The sequence below is a fragment of the Schistocerca gregaria genome, chromosome 3 (genome assembly GCF_023897955.1).
Source record: "Schistocerca gregaria isolate iqSchGreg1 chromosome 3, iqSchGreg1.2, whole genome shotgun sequence".
Lineage (NCBI taxonomy): Eukaryota > Metazoa > Arthropoda > Insecta > Orthoptera > Acrididae > Schistocerca > Schistocerca gregaria.
The window spans coordinates 764,991,784-765,019,141 of record NC_064922.1 but is presented as its reverse complement, the minus strand read 5'-3'; the positions used below and the strand labels follow the sequence as shown (position 1 = coordinate 765,019,141).

The window sequence follows — 27,358 nt, the reverse complement described above, 5'->3', positions numbered from 1 at the left end:
TAAAATTCTACCAGACAGCTTCTTCTTTCATTTCTTATCCCCAATCCATATTCCCCTACTATGTTTCCTTCTCTCCCTTTTCCTACTCTCGAATTCCAGTCACCCATGACTATTAAATTTTCGTCTCCTTTCACTACCTGAATAATTTTTTTATTTCGTCATACATTTCTTTGTCTTTGAAATTGTAAGTAGTTTATCTTAGATTTTAAAACTCTCTGGAAAGTTGTAGAAACACATTTTTGAAAATGCTAAGTTGTGATTTACCTGTTACTGTGCTCTGTGTGCCAGAAAATGAAATCGCCATCAAAAATGTAAGTAACTGTAATAATATTTATCACCTAATCATGTTATTCACATAATGTACACACTGTAAGAGATTTATCCTTCCACACAGGTTTATTTTTCGATTCTTAACCCCAATGGCACACACACTAATGTACACAACCTATCAGCTGATGTATAAGTAACTGTATAATGCACCTGATGATGGCAGCATGCTGCTAAATGCATGGAGCTAATAAAATATAAGTAAAAAGGGACTGCAGCAGTCTATAATTATTCCACATAACAAACTCAGATAGATTGCTCACCTTCCCCATTCTTCACATAGACAGCATTCTCACTGACACTACATGCACCCTGTGTATGTCTTGACTAGCAGTCATTCTTCACCAGGTGACACTACTATTGCGTGGACAGATTTATATTGATAGTAAGTTGGTGGTCATAATGTTCTGCAAGACCAGTGTATACAATTACAATGCCGCAACATAGCATCACTTTTTGCATATTGCATTACTATTATCTGCATTCAATCTGCCTCAGGTTCAGTGGTAAGCATTTAGGAGGAGTTAAATGTTTGACTACTAAGCCAAACTTCCTAGGTCTCGCATTCAGTAGCAGCTGAGGCTGAGGTTATGAATATCTCAGTCATAAGGAGCCATCTCCATTCTGTCAACAGCTGTATTAAGATTTGGAGAAGGGATTGTAGTTCAAGACAAATGGCCTTGGGATGTGAAACTGCGTTAAAGATCACAGAATTGACAGCGATTAACAGCTTGACGGAGAACAGAAAACCATTTGAGGACGCTATTGCATTAAAGCATGGAAGTTTATAAGGAGACTAAGGATTGGCTATAGCAAGCAGGTTAAAACGGATGTGGATGGAAAGTCTGCACAGGATAAACTAACATGGAGAGCTGCATCAAACCAGTTTTCGATCTCCTTAACAACAACAGCAGCAATTTTATCCACAGGAAATGTAACCTGTAATGGAAAGACTCTCCCCCCCCCCCCCCCCCCCCCCAATTACCCACGGAGGGACTCTCATGAACTGCAGACCTTTCTGTGAGGTGTGGTAGCTTGAGTGCCTCAAGGATACGGACAGCTGTACCACAAGTGCAATCACTATTAACGGTAGTATGTCTAAAAAAGCTGAAGGCTTTTTTAAATGCATGACCTCTTAATTTATTTGTACGATGTCAAAACAATTGTAAGTAAAATTTTGGGAATGTTGGACTTCAGCCACCAATGTTGAGTTATACTGAAATGTATCATGCTGGCAGTATTTGCTAAGTAAGGCAAATGCGCGCTCCTGCAGCAATGTGTTTTTAGCGTTGTTAGTAGCCAGTCAGTGAACGTGTCATTGGCATTATGTTGTAGTTCTACATTGTAGTTCAAAAAAGTGTATATTTTTAATAGGTGTTGTAAAGCATCTAATAAAGGGTTCAAAAGTTACATCTAAAGGACGAGTCATGGCAGTTTTATTTTGTATTATCCGTGAAGTGAATTTAACTGTCAGGGAAAGTGCAAATCTTGCTATTAGTCAATGAAATCTATGCCCAATTGCATGAAGAAACTAGTGAACACATATTAAGGTTTGAGGGAACTAAAAAAATTCACAAAACACTCAAAATGTCTCTGAGCATTGCCTACAAGAGATTGTCAACAAGTTAGATGGTTTGCTAGACATTGTACACACTGATGAACTTCAACTAATGAAAATAAATTGAGACAGAAGCTTCTTACCGCCACAGAGAGGGCCAGGTTGGCCTTGTCACTTAACTGAAGAGGACAAAAAACTGGCCAATAAAGAGGAAGAGTCACGCCTCAGAAGTATTGAGGAAGAAAAGTGACATGCTAAATATTTTTCTATGCTATCTCCTTCAACATCATCTAATAAACCATTACAAAGGGACTCATTTTCTTATTTTAATGAAAATGACATGCATTTACAAGAAGATTTCCAAATGTGATTGAGAAAATACAAGCTGTAATCAGTAATACAACTATACAGAAAAAATTTCATTACTCCAAAATTTGTAACAGCACTAGATACGCTCAGTTGAGTATGAGGGTTTTGTTCTTTATTCTTGAAGCTACCACTGAGGCACTTTGATACAATACTGATGAATTTCATACAAATACTCATCAATTCAAAGTATTCATTCAGAAAAATGGAAAGAGCATGTGGAAGTTATAAAAGCTAATTTTTAAAACAAGGTATCAGGCACTGCGACTGTCCACTGGAGTGGCAAACTTGTGTGCTTTACATGATCAGAAATCAAAAGAAGACTGTCTTCTAATAGTTATTTCATAAGGAAATAAAGAACAACTTACTGCTGCACCAAGGTTGAAAAACGCTTGAGGATGTGAACAGCCGAAAGCTGTTTTGAATGCAATTCTAGATCAGAATCTCTGAGATAAAGTGAAATTTCTTTAATGTGATACTACGGCTTCAAATACAGGTCATATCAATAGTACCTGTGTGCTTCTCGATCAAAAACTTAATAGAAATCATTTATCTTTGCTTGCCTGCATCACATTTATGAACTGGGGTTAAAAAGCGTATTCGAAGTATAAATCAGCAAAGTGGCAACAAATCTCGATATTCCACTCTTCACAAAGTTTCAAGATAACTTGAAAAGAGCTAACCAAGATAAAATACAGTGTTATAAAGAAATGCTCACATTGCACCTGACTGGTTCGGAAACTGACAATCTGCTTTAGTTTTACCTAACTGAACTGCTGACCAAAGAAATAGTCAGAGATGATTATCTAGAGTTGATAGATCTTTCTGTGCTTTTTGTGGAGGAACAGACAAAAATTTACGACCCAACCTCCAGGTGACATGCACCAAGCTTGACAGATGGCAAGGGCTATCTATTCCCTAAAAATACCATTACTTTGTGCTCAGTTCAAAATTACGAGCAAGGATAAGGCAGCACTGTTAAAAATATGTCTGTTATCATGATATCCTGTATCAAGCCATGGCTACAACATGATTTGGCACTAAAGTACCCTACCAAGATTTGTACTTTTTGAAGTCAGTACACAGGCTTACCATAAACTTGATAAAAGGATCTCAAATGCAGCTTTACAGCATATAAACCAACATTTATGTAATTTGACTGATGAAGTGTCTGTTTTGTCACCTTTTGACAATGATATGGTTTTTTTTCTGTTAAAAACATTCTTGATCATGATTTATTAACCAAGGTGACTGGTTTCGACCACTACTGTGGTCATCTTCAGACCACTGAGTAGGAACCTCTTGCTGTTGGAGAATCACTACTAAAAAAATGGCATTCCTGGCCAAGAGCAATCTACTGGTACCAACCACAGGCCTCAATTTGAGGGACAAATTTCTGAAATGTATGTTTGGTGCATAGATTATATGTTGTAAGACATTGATCACTGCCTTTCCTGTAATGTACTCAAAAGTTATTCATAAGCTGTTTCTTTAGTTTTCTGTTTACATCACAATTTAGTTACCTCCCTTTCTTTTTTTAATTAGAGAGAAAAACATCCGTGCCTTCATTTCAGGCAGAAGCAATTCACTGTTCAGTTAATTTAAAACTGATGACAATTTACTCCATTATCATCCTGCCTTATGGCCAAATAATGCTTCATGTTAACAACCCAGAAAGAAGAAGCAGTTCAATGATGAGGGCAATGAATGATACAGCTGAAAGTTGGACAAGTTGATGCAGGACTTTCATGATTTAATCTCAGCTGAGGAGGAGCAAAAGCAATTTTTGTTATGCTGGATAGAAGAACATTGAATGATTTAAGCTGACTGCAGATACTATAAAAAAAATGGCATTCCTGGCCAAGAGCAGTCTACTGTTACCAACCATAGGCCTCAATTTGAGGAACAAATTTCTGAAATGTGTGTTTGGTGCACAGATTATACGGTGGTGAAACATGGACAGTGGTAAAACTGGAACAGAAGAGGATTGAAGCATTTGAGGCATGGTGGTACAGATGAATGTTGAAAATCAGGTGGACTACTAAGGTAAGGAATGATGTGGTTTCCTGCAGAATCAGCACAAAAGGAAATATATGGAAAATATTGACAAGAAGAAGGCATAGGATGGGGACAAGAGACTGGAATTAAATAGTAGGAAAAGGAAGAAAAGGAAAAATAGCAGGAGAAGGAAGGGAAAGAAAAATAAAGGGAGAAAATGGAGAGGGGGAATGGAATGAAACAGGAGCCCGTCTAGTAGAATTTTGCACAGAACATAAGTTAATCATCGCCAACACTTGGTTTAAGACTCATGAAAGAAGGTTGTAAATGTGGAGGAGACCTTGAAGCACTGGGAGGTTTCAAACTGATTAAATAATGATGAGAGAGATATTTATACAGCACATTTTAAACTTTGCAATACTGACAGGGGCAGATGTGGACTCTAAGAGTATTTTTTTTTTTTTTTTTTTTTTGTTTTGTTTACGAACAGCTGATTAAAACTGAAAATTGCACAAAAGTAGGATATTAAGAAGACAGGATCTGGATAAGCTGAAAGAACTAGCTATTGCTGAGAGTTTCAAAGGGAGCATTATGTAATTACTGACTGAAACGAGTAAGGAACACAAAAGGAGACAAGGGGATAGCCCTGATAGATGAAATAAGGAAAGCAGAGAGGGTAAAAAGGTAAAGCCCAGTAGAAATCCCTTGATAACCCCATAGATATTTAATCTAATTGCCGAAAGGAGCAAATATAAAAATACAGGAAATGAAGCAAACAAAAGAGAAGATGGGCATCTAAAAGATGAGACTGATAGGTAGCATAAAATATCAAAGCAGAATGACTGGAACAGAAATTCAATAATGTAGAAGCATGTGTAACTAGGAGAGAGAGATACTGCCTATAATAAAATTGAAGAGAGCTTTGGAGAAAAGAGCAACAGCTCTCTGAACATCAAGAGCTCAGATTGCAACCTAATACTAAGCTGGGAAAGCTGAACAGTGGAAGTAATGAATAGAAGGGCTATAAAAGAGAAATGAGCATCAACTAATATTATAGAAAGAGAAGAGAAAGTAGATGAGGATGAGTGGGAGATATTATACTATAATAATAATTTGACAGAGGACCGAAAGACAAAAGCGAAAATTAGGCCCCTGGGTACACAACATTCCCTCAGAATTATTGAGATCCTTGGGAGACACAGCAGTAACAAAAATTTTCCACCTGGTGTGCAACAGATACACACTAAATACCCTCTTCCTACCATAAAAATTTAAGCAGGTGCTTACAGGTATGAATATTACCAAACTATCAGTTCGTTAAAGTTTGGCTGTAAAATATTTACATTAATTATTTTCAGAAGAATGGCAAAACTGGTTGAAGCCACCTTGGGGAACGTCATTTTGGGTTCCACAGAAATGTGTTGAGCAAGGCAATACGTATTATAGAAGACAGGTTGAAGGAAGGGAGCGTGATGTTTACAGCATTCATAAATTTAGAGAAATTTTGTGACAGTGTTGATTGGAACACACTCTATGAAACTTGGAAGGTAGCATGGATAATATACAAGGTGTGGAAGGTTATTTACACCTTTTAAAGAAACAAGCCTGCACTTATACAGAGTCAAAGGGCATAAAAGAGAAGCAGTACCTGAAAATGAAATGAGACGGGATTGTAGCTCCCTCAGCATTAATCAGTCTGTACACTAAGAAAGCAGTGATAGAAACCAAGGAGAAATCTCAAAAGGGAAGTAAATTTTAGGGAGAAGAATAAGATCTTTGAGGTTTGTCAATGATATTTAAATTCTGTCAGATGCGGTGAAGGACTTTGAAGAGCAGTTTAAAGCAATGGATAGTGTCTTGAAAAGAGGTTATAAGATGAACATCAAGTAAAACAAAGGTAAAGGAATGTTGTCAAATTAAATCAGGTAATGTTAGGGAATTAGGCTATGAAACAAAACACTAAAAACAGTAGACGAGCTTTGCTATTTTGGCAGTATAGTAACGATGAGGGTCAAAGTAGAACTGATATTAAAGAAAGACTGGGTACAGCAAGAATTTCTGAAAAAGAGGAATTTGTTAACATCAAGTATAAACTTCAACGTTAGGAAGTCTTTTCTGAAGATACCTGTCTTGAGTGTAGCGTTATATGGAAGGTGCGCAGACAGTAAGCAGTTCAGACAAGATGAGAATAGAAGCGACTGGTATGTGGTGCTACAGAAGAAACGATTGAGCAGGTCCTCAATCAAACTGGGGAGAAAAGAAATTTATTACAAAACTTGACTAAAAGAAGAGTTCAGATGAAAGGCCACATCTTAAGACATAAAGGAATTTACAAATTGGCAGGACAACAACAATATTCTATGTCCTGTGTAGTTGGCTTCACTGCAGGCCCTCCTGAGCTTACATGTTAGCGAGATAATGTACATCCACACATGACAAGAGTTCCTACTACTTATCATCTTGCCTGCCAAACTCTACCTTGGCCAGCAAGGTTGCTCTATTTCTCCCCAATTCAGAATGTTTGGTGCATAATGGGATGGGACCTCCAGCCAGCTTGAGATTCTGATGGTCTAACATGCCAACTGGACAGAATTCAGCATGTATCCCTCAGGAGCATATCCAACAACTCTATCAATCAGTGTCAAGCCAAATAACTGCTTGCATAGATGCCAAATGTGGACCAACACATTATTTATTTGCTCAATTTGTAAAGCTCTTTCTCTTGATTATGTCACACAATTTTTACAAAACTGAAATCAATTGTTTGTCTGTACATTTACATCACATCTACCCATTTCCATATCATTTGGATAATTCCTTCGTGGTGGGATTTTTTTTTCTTTTTTCTTTTTAGAATGTATACACTATGTACAAGAACAAAGAGAGAACAGTGAGAATGGAAGATCAAAAGACAAGTGTTCAGATTAAAATCAGGGTTAGGTAGAGATGTAGTCTTTCTCCTCTACCGTTCAACTTGTTTATCAAATTAGCAAATAAGCATATAAAAGAAAAGTTCAGCAGTAGGTTTGAGATTCAGGATTAAAGGGCATAGGACTGGTGAAAGTAATAAGTATTACATGGTGTGTTGAATGGGATGCACAATCTGTTGAAAACAGAATAAGATAGAGTAAACCAAAGGAAGAAGAGCTGCACAAACAAGATTAGTAAAAAACTTACAAATATTAGGAACCATGTACTAGACTATTGTTGCATTGGAAGCAAAATAATTCATGATGATTGAAGCAAGGGTGGCAGAAGCAGCACACTAATATAGGCAGACTGTCATTCCTTATTACAAGAAGCCTACTAGTTACAAACATAGGCCTTATTTTTAGAAAGAAATAGTTGCGAATGTAGATCTAGGAACAGCATTGCATGGGAGACACTCAAGGGTTGTGGGAAAACTAAAAAACAAGCTAAGTTTATGTTTGATGTGTGGTGTTGCAAAAGGAAGCTAAAAATTAAGTGGAATGATATCAGAAATGAGGAGGTTCTCCACAGAATCAAAGAAAAAGAAGAGTTGCATAACACTAACTAGAAGAAGGAAGAAAATGATGGGATTCTCTGGTACTAGGTGACAAAATTAGTAGGGAAAGACAGACTTGGATGTGTACAACAAATAACTGAGGCTGTTGGATGTATATGCAATTCTGGGAGGGATTGGCACGGAGATGCAATCATGATGAGTTGCATCGTATTATGAAGAAGCCTGATGGCATAGTTGCGTAACTTCTGCTATCTCAGCAGTAAGCATTTAGATCGTTTGCATTACAGTGCATAATATACTCAGTTTGAATTTTATTTATAGTTTTTACCCATTTAATCCCATTCCTTCATTTTTGGAACGAGAGTTAACAAGTTTTTTCTTGTGCATATGGATCTTGTTTTATGTTCAGTTTGTTGACATGATTGCCTTCTACATGCTCTAAGCTTTTCCAAAATACTGACAGTTCTGGTGAGAACATATGCAGGTGACAACTGTTGATTTATATTAATTGTTGTGTATGGAAAAATTACTTCAAAGAAAGGGTAAGTAATTTTCGTCATATTTTACACTATACAGCAATGATATAGTTTCTAAATATATTTTATCAATACATGAATGTTAGGGGGTGTGTGGTATTTGTTCATAATTAGTTCACACAATTGGTTATAATACAGTACAGCTGGGTGTTCCATTTTTGGAACAGTGAGACTAAATGTGTGCACTGAAATAACTGTCAGCACTTGGTTTTAGGTTGACTGCTGATGAAATTATAGTCTTATTGGAAAAAAAGATGCTCATTTTTCTGAGGCTGATTTATACATAAAGCCCCTGATTACCCATGGCAGTCAGATGACAACTCAGTTGATGAGTGTGAAAGTAATGTAAAACATGCAAGTGGTACCCAACTAAAATCTGTTGCAGAAGCAAAAGTTACAAAATACTGTGATAAAGAAATTGTTTCCCAAGAGGTAAATATTACAGTATGCTATGAACTGAAGAGCCTGGTTATGAAATATGTTTATTTGTGACTATAAACATATGATTTATGGTTGATAGAAAGTTGATGTTTTGCATTAAGATAGGTCATAAGAAGTAATGGGTCATCATGTTTAACTTCCGATACCACCAGTCTCAATAATCTTTCCATTCCAGTCTGCTCTACATCAAGCACTATTCCTGTTACCAGCAGAAGACTGAAGGCCGATAGGTAGTGTACTCAGAGTGATATAAATGAAGTACAAATAAAAACACGAATGCTTCCAGAATTTTTGGCTGAAAAAATGTCACCAGTACAGTTATTTGAACTGTTTTATGATGACATCATTGTGTACATGCTAGCTAATTAGATAAATACTTATGGTCATCAGCATGGGGCAATAAACAATCAATATGTCAAGTGTCAAAAGAAGAGAATTATTGGCCATATTTCTTTTGATAGGTTACAACATACAACCATAATCTAGCTGTGTCAGAAGCAAAGTCAAGGGGAAGATTTGCATGCTTGTGATAACAACAGCTTATTCAAAGATGACAGATTTTTAAAAGGGAGACGTTGTTGGAAACTCTTGAATGATAGATGGCTAAGTTCTTTCAATAATCAAAAGCTACTACATACTGATAGAGTCATGATTCTGTGTTATGGTAGACGTGATACAAAGCAATATATGGTAGGTAAACCAGTAAAGTTTAATTACAAAGGTCTATGCACTAGACTTGGGGTATCTAGTTCAAGTCTAGTCCTTACCAGGATGCTGCAACAGGAAACACTAGGCCTAAGTAGGTGGGTCAGTTGCATTCAACATTGTATCAGAACTTCCTTCCGAGAATGAACAGACATGCAATTTCTACTGGGTGCACTGAAAGAAAATCGCTGCACTGGAACTGAAACAGTTCCTCTCAACAGGATAAACAGGATAGAGGGTGCTCCTCTGTAAGACTCTCTGAAAAAGAAAAAAGCTAAAAGAGGACCATATGATCAAGTAACTTACAATAAATCTAAACCGACTCTAGATTCGCTACCAAGACAACAGTATTGTTACCATGGCCTCAAAAGAAGAATTCAAGCCACTGGAAAATCTGAACACTACAGTAGAATGGAGAGAAAGTAGTGACTCAATTACACCTGCTGCAGTAGTTAGCTACAGCACTTACATGGGAGAGCTGACAGACTTGATGAAAATGTTAGAAAATACAGGATTGATTTCAGAACAAAGAAATGGTACTACCAGCTTTTTGCTTTTCTGCTGAACACACCAGTAAACAATAGTTTAAGGATAAACCACCCACTGATGTACACTATAATGTGCAAGATCATCTGACTGTACCATTTGGCAAACAACAAAGATATGGCCAATGCAAGAAGAATGCAATGAAACAATGTCAAAACTGTGAAACTCCTTTGCATGCAAGAATGTTTTGCACAGCTTCATATACTCAAAGTTGCAATAGAACTAACTAAGATAGTGTAAGGTTTTTATCGCCTTATTTGGTTTAGACAGTGGTCAGGAACATTCTGAAAAGTTTGTAAGGGTGTTACCAGGTATTTTGTGCTGAGAAATTGATTTAAAAAAATCAATAAATTGTGCCATTTCAGAGTTAATTAGTATTGAAGTTAGCCAATCAGGCTCTGCACATCATATTCAAGCAGCCCTTCAGAGATGGGAATTCCTAAACACCTGAACGGCAATCCTTCTTGGGATTAGAGTGGTTAAGTACCGTATTTACTCAAATCTAAGCCGCACTTTTTTCCGGTTTTTGTAATCCAAAAAACCGCCTACGGCTTAGAATCGAGTGCAAAGTAAGCGGAAGTTCTGAAAAATGTTGGAAGGTGCCACCACAACTAACTTCTGCTGTCGAATACATGTAGAGCTACACAGGGATGCTTTGCAGGCACAAAGATAAATAATGGCACCGAAACGTCTACGTTAGCAAATAAATTGAAAAAAAAAAAAAAAAAGGTGGAAGAATGTAAACATTATGCCGTGTATTCTTTCGTGTTTGCTGCTATCACATTTAAATCATGTCTGCCTAATAAACTACGAAACTAGAGTGAGACAACAGCAAACACGGAAGAATATACATGTCATGTCATGTTTATATTCATATTATTCTTATGCTGAATGGTGTTACAGTCAGAAATGAAGCACGGCAACTGACTAGATTTTTAAATGTGAAATGTGTCTAATTTCTGTGCAGAATGTAATCTGCTAAAGAGGCGTCTGCAAAGATTTTCAAAAGGAGAAAAATGTTCGCTATACTCTCGTTCAGAACATCTTCTATCATACGCAGTCTATCATTTGCTTCTTGTTGATCATTATTAAAGAAAGCAGCAATGTAAAAAACAACAAATAGCAGTCTATTGCTTTTGTTTCGCTTTTGAGAACATTCCTCTCTTTTTTTATTGTAAGCGGCGGTAGCGTGCACAAAAGCAAGCAATGCCGCGAGCGGCTACAGCTCGTAAACACACATTATCAGAATGCTACAAACAATGCACGACACAGTACAATAATGCATTTTCAGCTTAGAGTGTCGTAAACACCAATAACAAAGAGAATGGCACTTATCAGATCAAAGCAAAATAAGCAATCGATTCAAACCAGACGAAGCACATGAAAAAGGAAGGGTACCCGTATAAATACGGACGGAGCACCTGACACATAGCAATGGCTACTTGGTAAATATTAACTGTTAAGCTTACGACTGGAACCAAACTACTGTAGCTGTATCTTCATCCTTTCGACCTAAATTGTGTCTCATGCTACAATGGACCAACTCTGCTTCAATTTGGAGGTGCGGTCTAAAACTTTTCTCTACCCTTGAATTTCGAGTCTCAAATTTCAGGTGCAGCTTAGATTCGAGAACATTTTTTTCCCTTGATTTCGAGTTTCATTTTTCAGGTGCAGCTTAGATTCAAGTGCGGCTTAGATTCGAGTAAATGCGGTATACTTTTGTTTGGGAGGTGTTTTGGTCTTATGTTTTTTTGTGGTCTTGCTATTTTTTGATCCCCATTAATGCTTATTAGTTTCTCTTGCTTTTTAATATCCATGTTTTACTGCCTCAACAGAACTATCAGTAATACATTCTTGTTACTAGCTATGAAAGTAACCTTAACAGCACATTTACTGTTTTCTAATGACTTATCAGTATGCTAATGACAATGGAATAGGTAAATGATATGCTGCAGCACAGATTAGAAAAAGGAAGGCAATTCTTTGTTCTCCAGAGACAGTCTATATATGGCACAATGATTGATATATTTAACAAAAATAAATAATAGAGGCTTAATGGAAGACAGAGACAGAGACAAAGATGGGGAGAGAGAGGGAGGGGGAGGGAGGGAGGGGAGAGAGAGGGAGGGGGAGGGGGGAGAGAGAGAGAGAGAGAGAGAGAGAGAGAGAGAGAGAGAGAGAGAGAGAGAGAGAGATGGTACAACATGAAACTAACAAAGTTTTCTCACAGTGGGTCCTTTGTCTGGTGTCACCTCATTGCTCCCAATGCTATGTTTATGAAAAATGATAGAAACAGGCACGATTCGCAACTGTTGTTTGGAGATGCAGTGTAAGAGCTCAGTATTCTTAAATCTATAGTGATTTTTTGCGAAAGCATTTGGCTATTCCAGATTTTTTATTAATTGGTACCAGAAAACACAGCTTGCCATGTTGTAATGAAATAAACTGCAGAAAACTTCAACTAATTTCAAAGCTAATCACATCATAACAGAAAACTATCATTTTCAAATATAGCTGGGAGAAATTATCATCAGCAACTTAGAACAATACAAGAGATTAAAATGCTAGACACTCTTTTATATTTTAAAAAGGGATGATCACCTGTGACAATGCTGTAATGCTATATCAGTAGAAGTGCTGCAGTATGGCCAACTATACAGACTGGGATATATGACTTTGACATCACTTCTAAGTCAGAATGAGTGCCACACAGCAAATAGGCTACCACATGAAGCATTATGAGTATACAATGTGACTGAGACCTTGTGAGCTTGACAATCACTGAAGACTATAATAATTTGACAGCATGTATGTTTTTGAGTTAGACAATTCCATTTTGCAAGCATTATTTTTATGACTGGTATACTTGTCTTCTTTGGGTATTCCAAACCGTGCTTTATGCAAGCTCAGAGCAGCAGAGGAAGATTATTACGTCTGCCATCAAAATAGTATGCATATCAAATGTAATCATTAATTCAGTTAGAAATTTAAAAAAATTGTCAATTACACTCATAAAATATCTTAATTTCATGACAGGTTGATCTGTTTTCTTCAAACCAGCAATAGTTAATAGTGTTGCCTTAAAATTTTCCATGGCCACAATAGATGATGATGATGATGATGATGATGATGATGATGATTGGTTTGTGCGGCACTCATCTGCGCAGTCATCAGCGGCCGTACAAATTCCCGATCTTTACCCAATCCAATCTCGCCACTTTCATGAATGACGATGAACTGATAAGGACAACACAAACACCCAGGTGGAGAAAATACCGAACCTGGCAGGGAATCGAACCCAGGACCCCATGATTGAGAGGCAGCAATGCTAGCCACTTGACAACGAGCTGCGGACATGGCCACAAAAGAGAACGATACCGCTAGATATACCAAATCAGTCAAATGATAAGTACTACTGTAAACAATTCATATGTTGCTCCAAATATACCATACGCCTATTAACCAACATCTTGCTCTCAAAGACATCATATGTCAGACTTCCAAGCCCTTTCACAGCTGCAAGGGCCAAACATCATGCCACCCAAGCAGTCTTATGGGGCCAAACATATTGTGCACCTGGCCAAGAGGCAGCTGACTCAGCCCAATGACAGCTGCAGGCTGCATCCACATGTCAGCATATATAGAACCACTCTTCAATAATAATAATAATAATAATAATAATAATAATAATAATAATAATAATAATAATCATAAAATCAGTACCAAACGTTATAGTCACAATGGTGGTTGTTCTGATAACCACAAAGAAGAGCTTCAAAACTGATCTACACTTTCTGTTACAAGTTTATTCTGCCATGAGCAAAAATTGTTTTAGAAAAATGATAAGAAGTTTATTTTGTAATTGAATAATTCTGTAACTTGAGATTTATCCAATCTATAACCTCCTGTTATTGTTGTGGTCTTCAGTCCTGAGACTTGTTTGATGCAGCTCTCCATGCTACTCTATCCTGTGCAAGCTTCTTTATCTCCCACTACCAACTGCAACCTACATCCTTCTGAATCTGCTTGGTGTATTCATCTCTTGGTCTCCCTCTACAATTTTTACCCTCCACGCTGCCCTCCAATACTAAATTGGTGATCCCTTGATGCCTCAGAACATGTCCTACCAGCCGATCCATTCTTCTAGTCAAGTTGTGCCACAAACTTCTCTTCTCCTCAGTCCTATTCAACACCTCCTCATTAGTTAAGTGATCTACCCATCTAAACTTAAGCATTCTTCTGTAGCACCACATTTCGAAAGCTTCTATTCTATTCTTGTCCAAACTATTTATCGCCCATGTTTCACTTCCATACATGGCTACACTCCATACAATAACTTTCAGAAACGACTTCCTGACACTTAAATCTATACTCGATGTTAACAAATTTTTCTTCAGAAACGCTTTCCTTGCCATTGCCAGTCTACATTTTCTATCCTCTCTACTTCGACCATCTTCAGTTATTTTGCTCCCCCAAATAACAAAAGTCTTTTACTACTTTAAGTGTCTCATTTCCTAATCTAATTCCCTCAGCATCACCCGACATAATTCGACTAGATTCCATTATCCTCTTTTTGCTTTTGTTGGTGTTCATCTTATACCCTCATTTCAAGACAACTGTCCATTCCATTCAACTGCTCTTCCAAGTCATTTGCTGTCTCTGACAGAATTACGATGTCATCATGAACCTCAAAGTTGTTATTTGTTCTCCATGGATTTTAATACCTACTCTGAATTTTTCTTTTGTTTCCTTCACTGCTTGCTCAATAATACAGATTGAATAACATCGGAGAGAGGCTGCAACCCTGTCTCACTCCCTTCCCAACCACTGCTTCCCTTTCATGTCCCTTGACTCTTATAACTGCCATCTAGTTTGTGTACAAATTGTAAATAGCCTTTCGCTCCCTGTGTTTTACCCCTGCACCTTCAGAATTTGAAAGAGAGTATTCCAGTCAACACTGTCAAAAGCTTTCTCTAAGTCTACAAATGCTAGAAACATAGGTTTGCCTTTCCTTAATCTAGCTTCTAAGATAAGTTGTAGGGTCAGTATTGCCTCACGTGTTCCATTATTTCTACGGAATCAAAACTGATCTTCCCCAATGTCGGCTTCTACCAGTTTTTCCATTCGTCTGTAAAGAATTCGCATTAGTATTTTGCAGCTGTGATTTATTAAACTGATTGTTCGGTAATTTTTACATCTGTCAACATCTGCTTTCTTTGGGATTGGAATTATTATATTCTTCTTGAAGTCTGAGGGTATTTCACCTGTCTCATATATCTTGCTCACCAGATGGTAGAGTTTTGTCAGGACTGGCTCTCTCAAGGCAGTCAGCAGTTCTAATGGAATGCTGTCTACTCCCGGGGGCCTTGTTTCGACTTGGGTCTTTAAGTACTCTGTCAAACTCTTCAAGCAGTATCAGATCTTCCATTTCATTTTCATCTACATCTTCTTCCACTTCCATAATATTGCCCTCAAGTACATTGCCCTTGTATAGACCCTCTATATACTCCTTCCACTTTCCTGCTTTCCCTTCTTTGTTTAGAACTGGGTTTCCATCTGAGCTCATGATATTCATACAAGTGGTTCTCTTTTCTCCAAAGGTCTTTTTAATTTTCCTGTAGGCAGTATCTATCTTACCCCTAGTTAGATAAGCCTCTACATCCTTATATTTGTCCTCTAGCCATGCCTGCTTAGCCATTTTGCACTTCCTGTCGATCTCATTTTTGAGAATTTTGTATTCCTTCTTGCCTGCTTCATTTACTGCATTTTTATATTTTCTCCTTTCATCAATTAAATTCAGTATTTCTTCTGTTACCCAAGGATTTCTACTAGCCCTCGTCTTTTTATCTACTTGATCCTCTGCTGCCTTCACTACTTCATCCTTCAAAGCTAGCCATTCTTCTACTGTATTTCTTTCCCTCCTTCCTGCCATTTGTTCCCTTACGCTCCCCCTGAAGCTCTGTACAACCTCAGGTTTAGTCAGTTTATTCAGGTCCCATCTTCTTAAATTCCCACCTTTTTGCAATTTCTTCAGTTTTAATCTACAGTTCATAACCAATAGATTGTGGTCAGGGTCCACATCTGCCCTGGAAATGTCTTACAATTTAAAACCTGGTTCCTAAATCTCTGTCTTACCATTATATAATCTATCTGAAACCTGTCAGTATCCCCAGGATTCTTCCATGCATACAATCTTCTTTAATGATTCTTGAACCAAGTGTTAGCTATGATTAAGTTGTGCTCTGTGCAAAATTCTACCAGGCAGCTTCCTCTTTCATTTCTTAGCCCCAATCCATATTCACCTACTATGTTTCCTTCTCTCCCTTTTCCTACTACCGAATTCCAGTCACCCATGACTATTAAATTTTCTTCTCCCTTCACTATCTGAATAATTTCCTTTATTTCATCATACAGTTCTTCAATTTCTTTGTCATCTGCAGAGCTAGTTGGCATATAAACTTGTACTACTGTTGTAGGTGTGGGCTTCATGTCTATCTTGGCCACAATAATGCGTTCACTATGCATTATTCAGTATTAAACCTACTCCTGCATTACCCCTATTTGACTTTGTATTTATAACCCTGTATTCGCCTGACCAAAAGTCTTGTTCCTCCTGCCACCGAACTTCATTAATTCCCACTATATCTAACTTTAACCTATCCATTTCCGTTTTCAAGTTTTCTAACCTACCTGCCCGTTTAAGGGATCTGACATTCCACGCTTCGATCCGCAGAACGCCAGTTTTCTTTCTCCTGATAATGACGTCCTCTTGAGTAGTCCCCGCCCGGAGATCCGAATGGGGGACCATTTTACCTCCGGAATATTTTACCCAAGAGGATGCCATAATCATTAACCATACAGTAAAGCTGCATGCCCTCACCAAATTATGGCTGCAGTTTCCCTTTGCTTTCAACCTTTTGCAGTACAGCCTATAAACTATTAAAATTTCATTAACATCAGTCAAATATGCTTCATGATAAATAGTTTTGAAGTGAACACTTTCTAGCGAAGATGACCAAAGCCCTCACAATTCTTATTACACTCATAAATAACTAATAATTACTGAACTATAAAATCAAATAATCATATATAGTCTGATGCAGAATTAAACAAGAAAAATATTGGTCTAACACATTTTGTGTCAGGTTGGTTTAACTGTAATTAATGCCTCCATTAAAAAAAAAAAAAAAGACTGAAAATCAGCATCCACTGCCTTCCTGCTTGCCATTTTCTCATTCATCTCAGAACCTTCTGTACAATTCGGTTCAGTGGTTTCCTATCCTCGTTTTTTATGCAGGCTTTGGACTGCCGCAGCCTGAGTTTAAAAACCATTTTTTCCTTTTTACTATTTTTACTTTCCATTTTCCTGGAATACACAAAGTTACTGAAACAACTTACTATTTCTGAAGCGTGTGACATACTGTCATCTGTCACTAAGTTTTCAAACAGGAATTTAAGAATGTACACAGAGGTAACACTTCTCTTATCAGTTTTACCTTGTGGCCAACTACTGTGAGGTAATCAACATCTAGGGTTTGAAAATTTACTGGAATTTTGCCAATACCCTGGGCAGCATCTGTGTGCAATAATATCTGTGGCAAGCAAATATTCGCTCTTTCAGCATTGATCTTTTTCAAATCCCTGAAACCAAGAAAATAAATGTTCTGATTTATACACAAAAATTTCAAAATTAATAATTCCTATAGCAACAAACTATTAAAGGAATTAACAAAAAACTGCAAAAAGTAACACAGACATGGTAAACAGACCACTGCGTTAATCTCTCCCTCGTGAAACATCACTGAAAATGCTTTTGTTTAGAATGTAGTTTAAAATCTGTAGAATTACTTTAAGCTATAAATTTACAATCTGAGATGAATACCCTCTTGTATTCAGTAATTCCTTAAATAATGTTATGTTTCCACCTACTCAACAATCAGAATGGAACCAAAACAGCAGTACTGCAAACAGCATCCATACTGTGTTTAGTGTTTATATATCATGTTTTCAAGTAATATTGAGAAAATATTACAAGCAGGAAGAAAAGGTGAAGAGGCACACAGAAGAGGTTAGAGAATGTAATGAAATATAAATTTAATACAAAAAGGAAATCATTGCATATACTGCCAGTGTTTGACGAATGCCAACCGTGTACTGAAAAGGAAGGGACTGAAGTTTAGAAAGCCCATAAATAATGTGAATCAGCAGTCAGTTGGCTACTTATACTGACACTAAAATGGTACACAAAGACAGAACACCTGACTGATCCTATACTTACAAATACTTTTGGATTAAAGGAGACCACTCATTGGAATGCAACACTGTTGAGTTGTCGACTAGGAATGGGGGCAGGGCTGCTACCTTTCAGAACACTCATCTTTTATGAGCCAGAGTACACCGCAGTTTTGTGATTCATAGTTACTGCTAAAGAATACATCACACTGAATTTAAGTGTACGTCAATGCAAATAAACATACATTTTCGAGAACTTTTGGAAATTACAATTGTCCTGTGCATAAACTAATTCATAATAAATCAGCATTTGCGATTTTATTACTGTAGCACATATTGTAACTCTTTTCATGACAGTTATGTGCTATCTACATTTATTGTAATTAACTCTATTTCTGAGTTTGTTAGCAACTATAACTAACCTCAAAAAGTTTAGGAAACTAGTAATTTTTACCACAGGTTTTCTTGTTGTCTTAACAGCTCGATTTTTGTATTTGCTTCAATTATTTCAGGTAATTATAAATTTTTTAGCTAGCAGATTAAAAGATAGTCAGCAGGGTTGGTTTAAAGTTATTTGTTCACTATGCTGTAAAACCCTGCACCAGCCACAATGCAGCCCAACCGTGAATACTGTTTTCAAACACAGGCTGAGTCAGTTGGCATTCACAAGCAGTTGGAAATTGCCCTGACCACTGTCAAACAATTGGCAGCTGTTGTGAATCAGTGCACCAGAAGAGAATCATGTACCAGGACCTGAGGTACCGAAGTTAACTCGAATACTATCCTCTCCTCTGTATCCTGTCTCCTCTGTGGGCAAATGACACCTGTCATTCCCAAATCACTCCACAAAGGCCAAGATGAAGGCAGCAGTGGCAACCTGATTATCCCTCGGACTCCGGTGGACACGCCAAACGAAATGTATATCTCACCACTCTAAATTGGCATGCAGCTCCTTTTCAGGCTGCAAAAGAAGGTCCCTGTGAACTATGATACCCTGGACCATATTTAGGCTTTTATGGTGTGTGATGGTTGCAGAAATATCCCCTAGCTTGTCACAAGCGAGTAACGCCTGTGACTGGGCAGAGGATGCTGTTTTGATCAAGACTGACCCAGATCTCATTTTGGACAAGCCCTCCACCTCCCCAAACCTGTCCTCTACATGCAGAAAAAAAAAACTGAGGCTTCATCTTCATGAAAGTTTTCCCATCAGCTCTCCAACATACAAGGTACTGGGTCAAATAAGAGCCACTGCCATCCTTAGCCTGAAGTTCCTCCCATGGTGTGGCCAGGGAGGGGAAATTTTGGAGTCATACTTATGTGCATTAAATTGAGCCCATGAATGCTTAGAGACTGCTGGTGTTTGACCACCAGCAAGAGATGATGTACTGTGCTTCATCACGTGTCATCCGCCCTGATGCCACCCACTCTGACCAGGTGTCCTCCCCACGGGTGCCACCCAGCTGCAGCAAAGGCCACCTGGCAGGGTGGCCATTGCTGGGAGACCCAATGCCCCAGGGTGAGGGGCGTCTACTCCTCGGCATATGTGGGAAGTTAACGGCACAGGCATCAGCAGAGCATTCCCTGTGTGGTCAGGGGCTACAACCAACAGGGTACATGGGATGAAGGATGCGACAAGTCTCAGTGCATGATAGACACAATGCACATTGTAAGGCGCCCTTCTACAATTGGCCCTCTCTTTGGGAAAACTGAAAAAAAATGGAAGTCAAACCCTACAGGGGACCATCACGTAAAGGCTGAAATGTGAGAGACTCCATTTAGTCGCCTCTTATGACAGGCAGGAATATCTCGGGCGTGTTCTAACCCCCCGGATCTACAGGGGTCGAGATCAGGAGGAAGTAAACCTTGAAGGGTAGGTGTCAGTAATCATGGGCAGTTCGAACATATGGCAAATTGTACCCCTAATGGAAATGGCAGCAAGGGTGGGAAGAACACTAGGTTCACCCAGTGGGTATGCCTGAGGACCTCATTCAACAAGTTGACAAGGCTATTCTGGTAGCCCATGAGGGAACAGGTGCAATCATATGCAGATTGTGGCACACACTGGAACAACCGATGCCTGTCTTCTGGCCTCCAAGGTAACACTTGGATGATTCCAGTGACTGGCAGAGAAGTCTGGGAAGACCAGCCTTGCACGTGGAGTTTCAACGAAGACATTTTTCAGCATTGTCTCCAGAATTGACCATGCCCCCCCCCCCCCCCCCCCCCCCAGTTCAGAGCCAGAGACTTCAAAAGTTCTATGAAAGGCTAGATTGTGACTTATGGGTTTGCGCAATAAGATTGAGAACTGCAAGGTCCCCACAAATGAGTCAGGTGTGCCCTACACATCACAGGCTACTACCCAGGCAGCTGACAGTGTGTGATGTGTACACAAGTTTTTTTTATAGATTAGGCAACATTTTGTATCCATTCTAGATGTGACAGCTGTAAGAAACTTTTAATTTTAAGATTCAAAAGAAAGTAGAAAGAGACACACACATTCAACAGACTAGATAAAGAAGCAGTAGAGTCATATCTCAATAGGGAACCTGAAACTTTTAGCACAGAACAGGAGCATGTGGAGGAACTATGACTCAAGTTTAAAACAATAGCTGACCACACACTGGATGGATATATATATCCAGTAGAACAGTTCATAATGATAGGGGCCCTCCATGGTATACAGCCACCATAAAGAAACTTCGAAGAAACAGAGACTACCGCACAGTATGTGTAAAAAAAGGTATAGGGCTTATAACATCCCAGCTCCTCCACCAAATTAAAACATCCCAGCTTCCTCAACCAAATTATAACGTCCCAGGACTTTCTGCACCAAATTATAACATTTCAGCTCCTCAACACCAAATTAAAACGTTGCATTAGGAGGTGTCTGCTTCGTGCAAAAGGTCTTGAGTTCATATTGACGACAACAAGTAATTCTTCATTACAGACATTTATTTACAAACAGAACTGACAGACTTCACAGACTCAACAACTGACTCTCCGAGCTAACCGCACTGCATATCCGATCCGAACTGAACTGGCAACTGACAACTCCTAGGTGTATTAATATCTTTCCAAACAATGAGAGTCTTTCACAATGTTTTGTTTACAATACGATAGCAATTCACGACTTAAAACTAAATTAGACATTACAGAATTTTAGTACAGATTAAAGTAAGTAAAAGGATCAGTACATATAAATTCTTACAAGCATAATTTCCAAATAGATTTTATAACATTTTTCTACCAGCTTCTGGATAACCTTCACCAGATTTGTACCGATGTTTCCAGAAATATCTTGACATTTGATTCTGGATATTTCTTGAGTGATTTACAACAACTATCTATATGTAAAATGATTTAAATCGTGTTTCAAAACGCAAACAAATCTTTTTAGCAATATTTCTTGATACAAATCGTCTTTCGAAATTAGATTATGAAACAGTTTTCAAAAGTTTTCGTATTTTTGCGATCATAATATAAAATTTCTCCATAGAAAGTTCCAGAAGTGTGCATTAAACGTTCATTTTCAGACTTTCTCTTTAGCTGGTGAGGTTTTTAAAAGTATCTTGTCCATATTATACGAAATAATTTAGCTCAAAACTGATAATTTATACAATTAATCAGAGCTACAGCAAACAGTGAGTCTTTCTTTTACAAAATGAAATATAATTACAAAATTGAATGAAAATAGGTTACTAACACTAATATATATTTACATTAATTCTATTTTTGTTCTTTCTGTGCAAAATGTCCTAATATTGTCACAGTACAATATTTAAACATCACCAAAGTTTCCCTTTACATCTTGCATATCTGTATCGACATCCCCTAAAAGTCTACAGTATCGAATACTTCAATATGCCCCAATATGTCATGTAATGTTACAGGCTATAGATGGAGAGAGAGGCCGGACAGAATGCATTTGGCTGTCAAGAGGGCAAGGGTGAAGCTTTCATTGACTACCACAGCAAAATACTGTAAAATGATCTTTCACAAAATGCAAATCCTGGTCAAGTGCAACGGCTGTTAGTGGCATCAAAGGTAGTATCCAGTCACTCATGAAGAAGTACGTAATCTAGAATGGACAGTCATCACCAGATATAGAAGGAAATTTGGTTGAGCCCCAGGTAAGTGTGTTGGGATCCTTGCTGTTCATGCTGAGTATTAATGATCTTGCAGACAGCATTAATTACATAAGACTTTTTGCAGATGATGCAGTTATCCTTAATCAAGTACTGTATGAAACATGCTGCATAAATATTTTACGAGACCTTGATACAATTTCAAAATGGTGCAAAGACTGACAACTTGCATTTAATGTTTAGAAATATGAAACTGTACACTTCACAAAACAAAAGATCTGTAATACCTTACGACTGTAATAATAATAATAATAATAATAGTAATAATAATGTCACAGCAGGAATCAGCCAACTCGTACAAATACCCGTGTGTAACTCAATGTAATGTAAACACATGGAGTAACATGTATGCTCAGTTGTGGGTAGACTTTGGTTTATTGGTTGAATACTATGGAAATACAATCAGTCTACAAGGGAGATTGCTTACAAATTACCCTTTCAACCCATTCTAGAATATTGTTCAAATGTGTGGGACCCATACCAAATAGGACTAACTGGTGATATTGAATGTATACAGAGAAGGGCAGTCTGAAACAAGAAGAAACCCTATACCTGGATCAGAATAACAATGTTATCGAAGTATAGCTGTTAACAGGACTATTATCACAGTAACAGCCAATCGAAGGACACGCTTGACACACCACCTGTTCCATTCACCACTGTCAAATCTCTCTGCTACAGCAAATAGTTGCTACTGCAGCCAGCTGCTGGCACGCTCGCAGCTGGTAATGTAAACAATCTTAGTCCACTTCATTGTACACTTTATTTCTCTGTGTTGCGAGTTTATTTTGTGCCACAGAATGTCTGAAGCTTGCAGAGGAAGTGTGCAAAAAAAGTGTGACTGCTAAACAGAAAGTTCAGCGATCTGCTCATGTTTTGTGTGGTCGGACATGTGAGTTTGTGTGCTTGGTGCGGGTGCAACTCTACTGCCTCTAACGAAGGAAGTTGAAGGGGCTGTAGATGCTGCGAAGAGACATAAAAATACTGTCATCAAAGTTTGTAAGGAAAAATACTGTGTACAAGAGGAAGAGCCTGTTTCAAATGGCTATTAGCACTATGGGACTTAACATCTGAGGTTATCAGTCTCCTAGACTTAGAACTACCTAAACCTAACTACCTCCCCCCATGAACCATGGACCTTGCCGTTGGCGACGAGGCTTGCGTGCCTCAACGATACAGACAGCCGTACCATAGCTGCAACCACAACGGAGGGGTATCTGTTGAGAGGGCAGACAAACGTGTGGTTCCTGAAGAGGGGCAGCAGCCTTTTCAGTAGTTGCAGGGGCAACAGTCTGGATGATTGACTGATCTGGCCTTGTAACACTAACCAAAACGGCCTTGCTGTGCTGGTACTGCGAACGGTTGAAAGCAATGGGAAACTACAGCCGTAATTTTTCCCAAGGGCATGCAGCTTTACTGTATGGTTAAATGAAGATGGTGTCCTCTTGGGTAAAATATTCTGGAGGTAAAATAGTCCCCCATTCGGATCTCCGAGTGGGGACTACTCAAGAGGACGTCGTTATCAGGAGAAAGAAAACTGGTGTTCTGCGGATCGGAGTGTGGAATGTCAGATCCCTTAATCAGGCACGTAGATTATAAATGCAAAATCAAATACGAGTAATGCACGAGTAGGTTTAATAATTAATAAAAAAAATAGGAGTGCGAGTAAGCTACTACAAACAGAATAATGAATGTATTATAGTGGCCAAGATAAACACGAAATCCATTCCTAATACAGTAGTACATGTTTATATGCCAACTAGCTCTGCAGATGACGAAGAAATTGAAGAAATGTATGATGAGATAAAAGAAATTATTCAGGTAGTGAAGGGAGAGTAAAAATTTAATAGTCATGGGTGACTGGAATTCGGTAGTAGGAAAAGGGAGAGAAGGAAACATAGTAGGTGAATATGGATTGGGGCTAAGAAATGAAAGAGGAATCCGCCTGGTAGAATTTTGCACAGAGCATAACTTAATCATAGCTAACACTTGGTTCAAGAATCATAAAAGAAAGTTGTATACATGGAAGAATCCCAGAGATACTAAAAGGTATCAGATAGATTTTATAATGGTAAGACAGAGATTTAGGAACCAGGTTTTAAATTGTAGGACATTTCCAGGGGCAGATGTGGACTCTGACCACAATATATTGGTTATGAATTGTAGATTAAAACTGAAGAAATTGCAAAAAGGTGGGAATTGAAGGAGATGGGACCTGGATAAACTGACTAAACCAGAGGTTGTACAGAGTTTCAGGGAGAGCATAAGCGAACAATTGACAGGAATGGGGGAAAGAAATACAGTAGAAGACAAATGGGTAGCTCTGAGGGATGAATTAGTGAAGGCAGCAGAGGATCAAGTAGATAAAAAGACGAGGGCTAGTAGAAATCCTTGGGTTGTTGTTGTTGTGGTCTTCAGTCCCGAGACTGGTTTGATGTGGGTAACAGAAGAAATATTGTATTTAATTGATGAAAGGAGAAAATATAAAAATGCACTAAATGAAGCAGGCAAAAAGGAATACAAACGTCCCAAAAATGAGATCGACAGGAAGTGCAAAATGGCTAAGCAGGCATGACTAGAGGAGAAATGTAAGGATGTGGAGGCTTAGCTCACTAGGGGTAAGATAGATACAGCCTACAGGAAAATTAAAGAGACCTTTGGAGAAAAGAGAGCCACTTGTATGAATATCAAGAGCTCAGATGGAAACCCGGTTGTAAGCAATGAGGGGAAAGCAGAAAGGTGGAAGGAGTATATAGAGGGTCTATACATGGGCGATGTACTTGAGGACAGTATTATGGAAATGGAAGAGGATGTAGATGAAGATGAAATGGGAGATACGATACTACGCGAAGAGTTTGACAGAGCACTGAAAGACCTAAGTCGAAACAAGGCTCCGGGAGTAGACAACATTCCATTAGAACTACTGACGGCCTTGGGAGAGCCAGTCCTGACAAAACTCTTCCATCTTGTGAGCAAGATGTACGAGGCAGGCGAAATACCCTCAGACTTCAAGAACAATATAATAATTCCAATCCCAAAGAAAGCTGATAGAAGCCGACCTCGGGGAAGAACAGTTTGGATTCCGTAGAAATGTTGGAACATGTGAGGCAATACTGACCTTACGACTGAACTTAGAAGAGAGATTAAGGAAAGCGAAACCTATGTTTCTAGCATTTGTAGACTTAGAGAAAGCTTTTGACAACGTTGACTGGAATACTCTCTTTCAAATTCTGAAGGTGGCAGGGGTAAAATACAGGGAGCGAAAGGCTATTTACAATTTGTACAGAAACCATATGGCAGTTATAAGAGTCGAGGGGTATGAAAGGGAAGCAGTGGTAGGGAAGGGAGTGAGACAGGGTTGTAGCCTCTCCCCGATGTTATTCAATCTGTATATTGAGAAAGGAATAAAGGAAACAAAAGAAAAATTTGGAGTACGTATTAAAATCCATGGAGAACAAATAAAAACTTTGAGGTTCGCCGATGACATTGTAATTCTGTCAGAGACAGCAAAGGACTCGGAAGAGCAGTTGAATGGAATGGACAGTGTCTTGAATGGAGGATATAAGATGAACATCAACAAAAGCTAAATAAGGATAATGGAATGTAGTCGAATTAAGTCTGGTGATGCTGAGGGAATCAGATTAGGAAATGAGACACTTAAAGTAGTAAAGGAGTTTTGCTATTTGGGGAGCAAAATAACTGATGATGGTCGAAGTAGAGAGGATATAAAATGTAGACTGGCAATGGCAAGGAAAGCGTTTCTGAAGAAGAGAAATTTCTTAACATCGAGTATAGATTTAAGTGTCAGGAGGTCGTTTCTGAAAGTATTTGTATGGAGTGTAGCCATGTATGGAAGTGAAACATGGACAATAAATAGTTTGGACAAGAAGAGAATAGAAGCTTTCGAAATGTGATGCTACAGAATAATGTTGAAGATTAGGTGGGTAGATCACGTAACTAATGACGAGGTATTGAATAGAATTGGCGAGAGGAGTAGTTTGTGGCACAACTTGACTAGAAGAAGGGATTTGCTGGTAGGACATGTCCTGAGGCATGAAGGCATTGAAGGGCAGCGTGGAGGGTAAAAATCGTAGAGGGAGACCAAGAGATGAATACACTAAGCAGATTCAGAAGGATGTAGGTTGCAGTAGGTACTGGGAGATGAAGGAGCTTTCGCAGGATAGATTAGCATGGAGAGCTGCATCAAACCAGTCTCAGGACTGAAGACCACAACAACAACAACAACAACAACAACAACAACAAACGTAACTAACCGAAGGACATCACACACATCCACGCCCGAGGCAGGATTCGAACCTGCGACCACAGCAGCAGAGCAGTTCAGGACTGAAGCGCCTAGAACTGCTCGGCCACAGGCCAAGTGGCCGGTGAAGAGCCTGTTTCATCCACTGCGGACCTCCAGTAACTACACAGAACTACACATAATGAACTTGGACTCTATTCAACAATATGCTGTTTGTCACCACATACATGAATATCGCAAGATATAAGAAGATCCACAAAAAAAACCTCCATGACGCGGAGTTGTTCAGTCGCATCACGTCTTTTTGAACAGTTGTGAGAGCCATTGGTTTTCAGTACAAAAGAATTAATAAACAAAAAATTATAAGGAGAGAGATGACATCATAGCCCGGTGTTGTGGAATTTGAAGAGGTATTGTTAAAGTGCCAGTTCAAGACACAGTGTGGCTCAACTAAACCTGGATAAACTCTGATCATTCCATCGGAAAAGACTGGACAGATGATAACCTATGTGGAAGTTCCATTGTTTGGTAGGAAAGGGCACACAAATTATTGTCTTGTGTAATGGAACTGCATCTGCGTTCGTGTCTAACATCTCCTGATTTACAAGTGAATACCATCAAGAGATGAACCATGACAGTTTTCTGATGTGGTTAAAGGGCCAACTAATAGGAAAACCTGAATCGGCCGTCACCACACAGTTTCAACAGTATGTTGTGGATGAGGTAGCTAAAGACGTGGGTACAGAGTTCTTA

At 38.5% G+C, this 27,358-nt stretch overlaps 1 protein-coding gene across 1 annotated transcript in view; it reads right to left on the bottom strand.

The window, feature by feature from the left end:
- Nucleotides 1-27,358, bottom strand: part of LOC126354688 (selenocysteine lyase-like) — a 150,537-nt gene that overhangs the window by 37,437 nt on the left and 85,742 nt on the right. Inside the window, exon 5 of the mRNA XM_050004496.1 lies at nt 17,461-17,605. Coding sequence (XP_049860453.1) covers nt 17,461-17,605 — 145 coding nt within the window. The remainder of the gene's footprint in view (nt 1-17,460; nt 17,606-27,358) is intronic.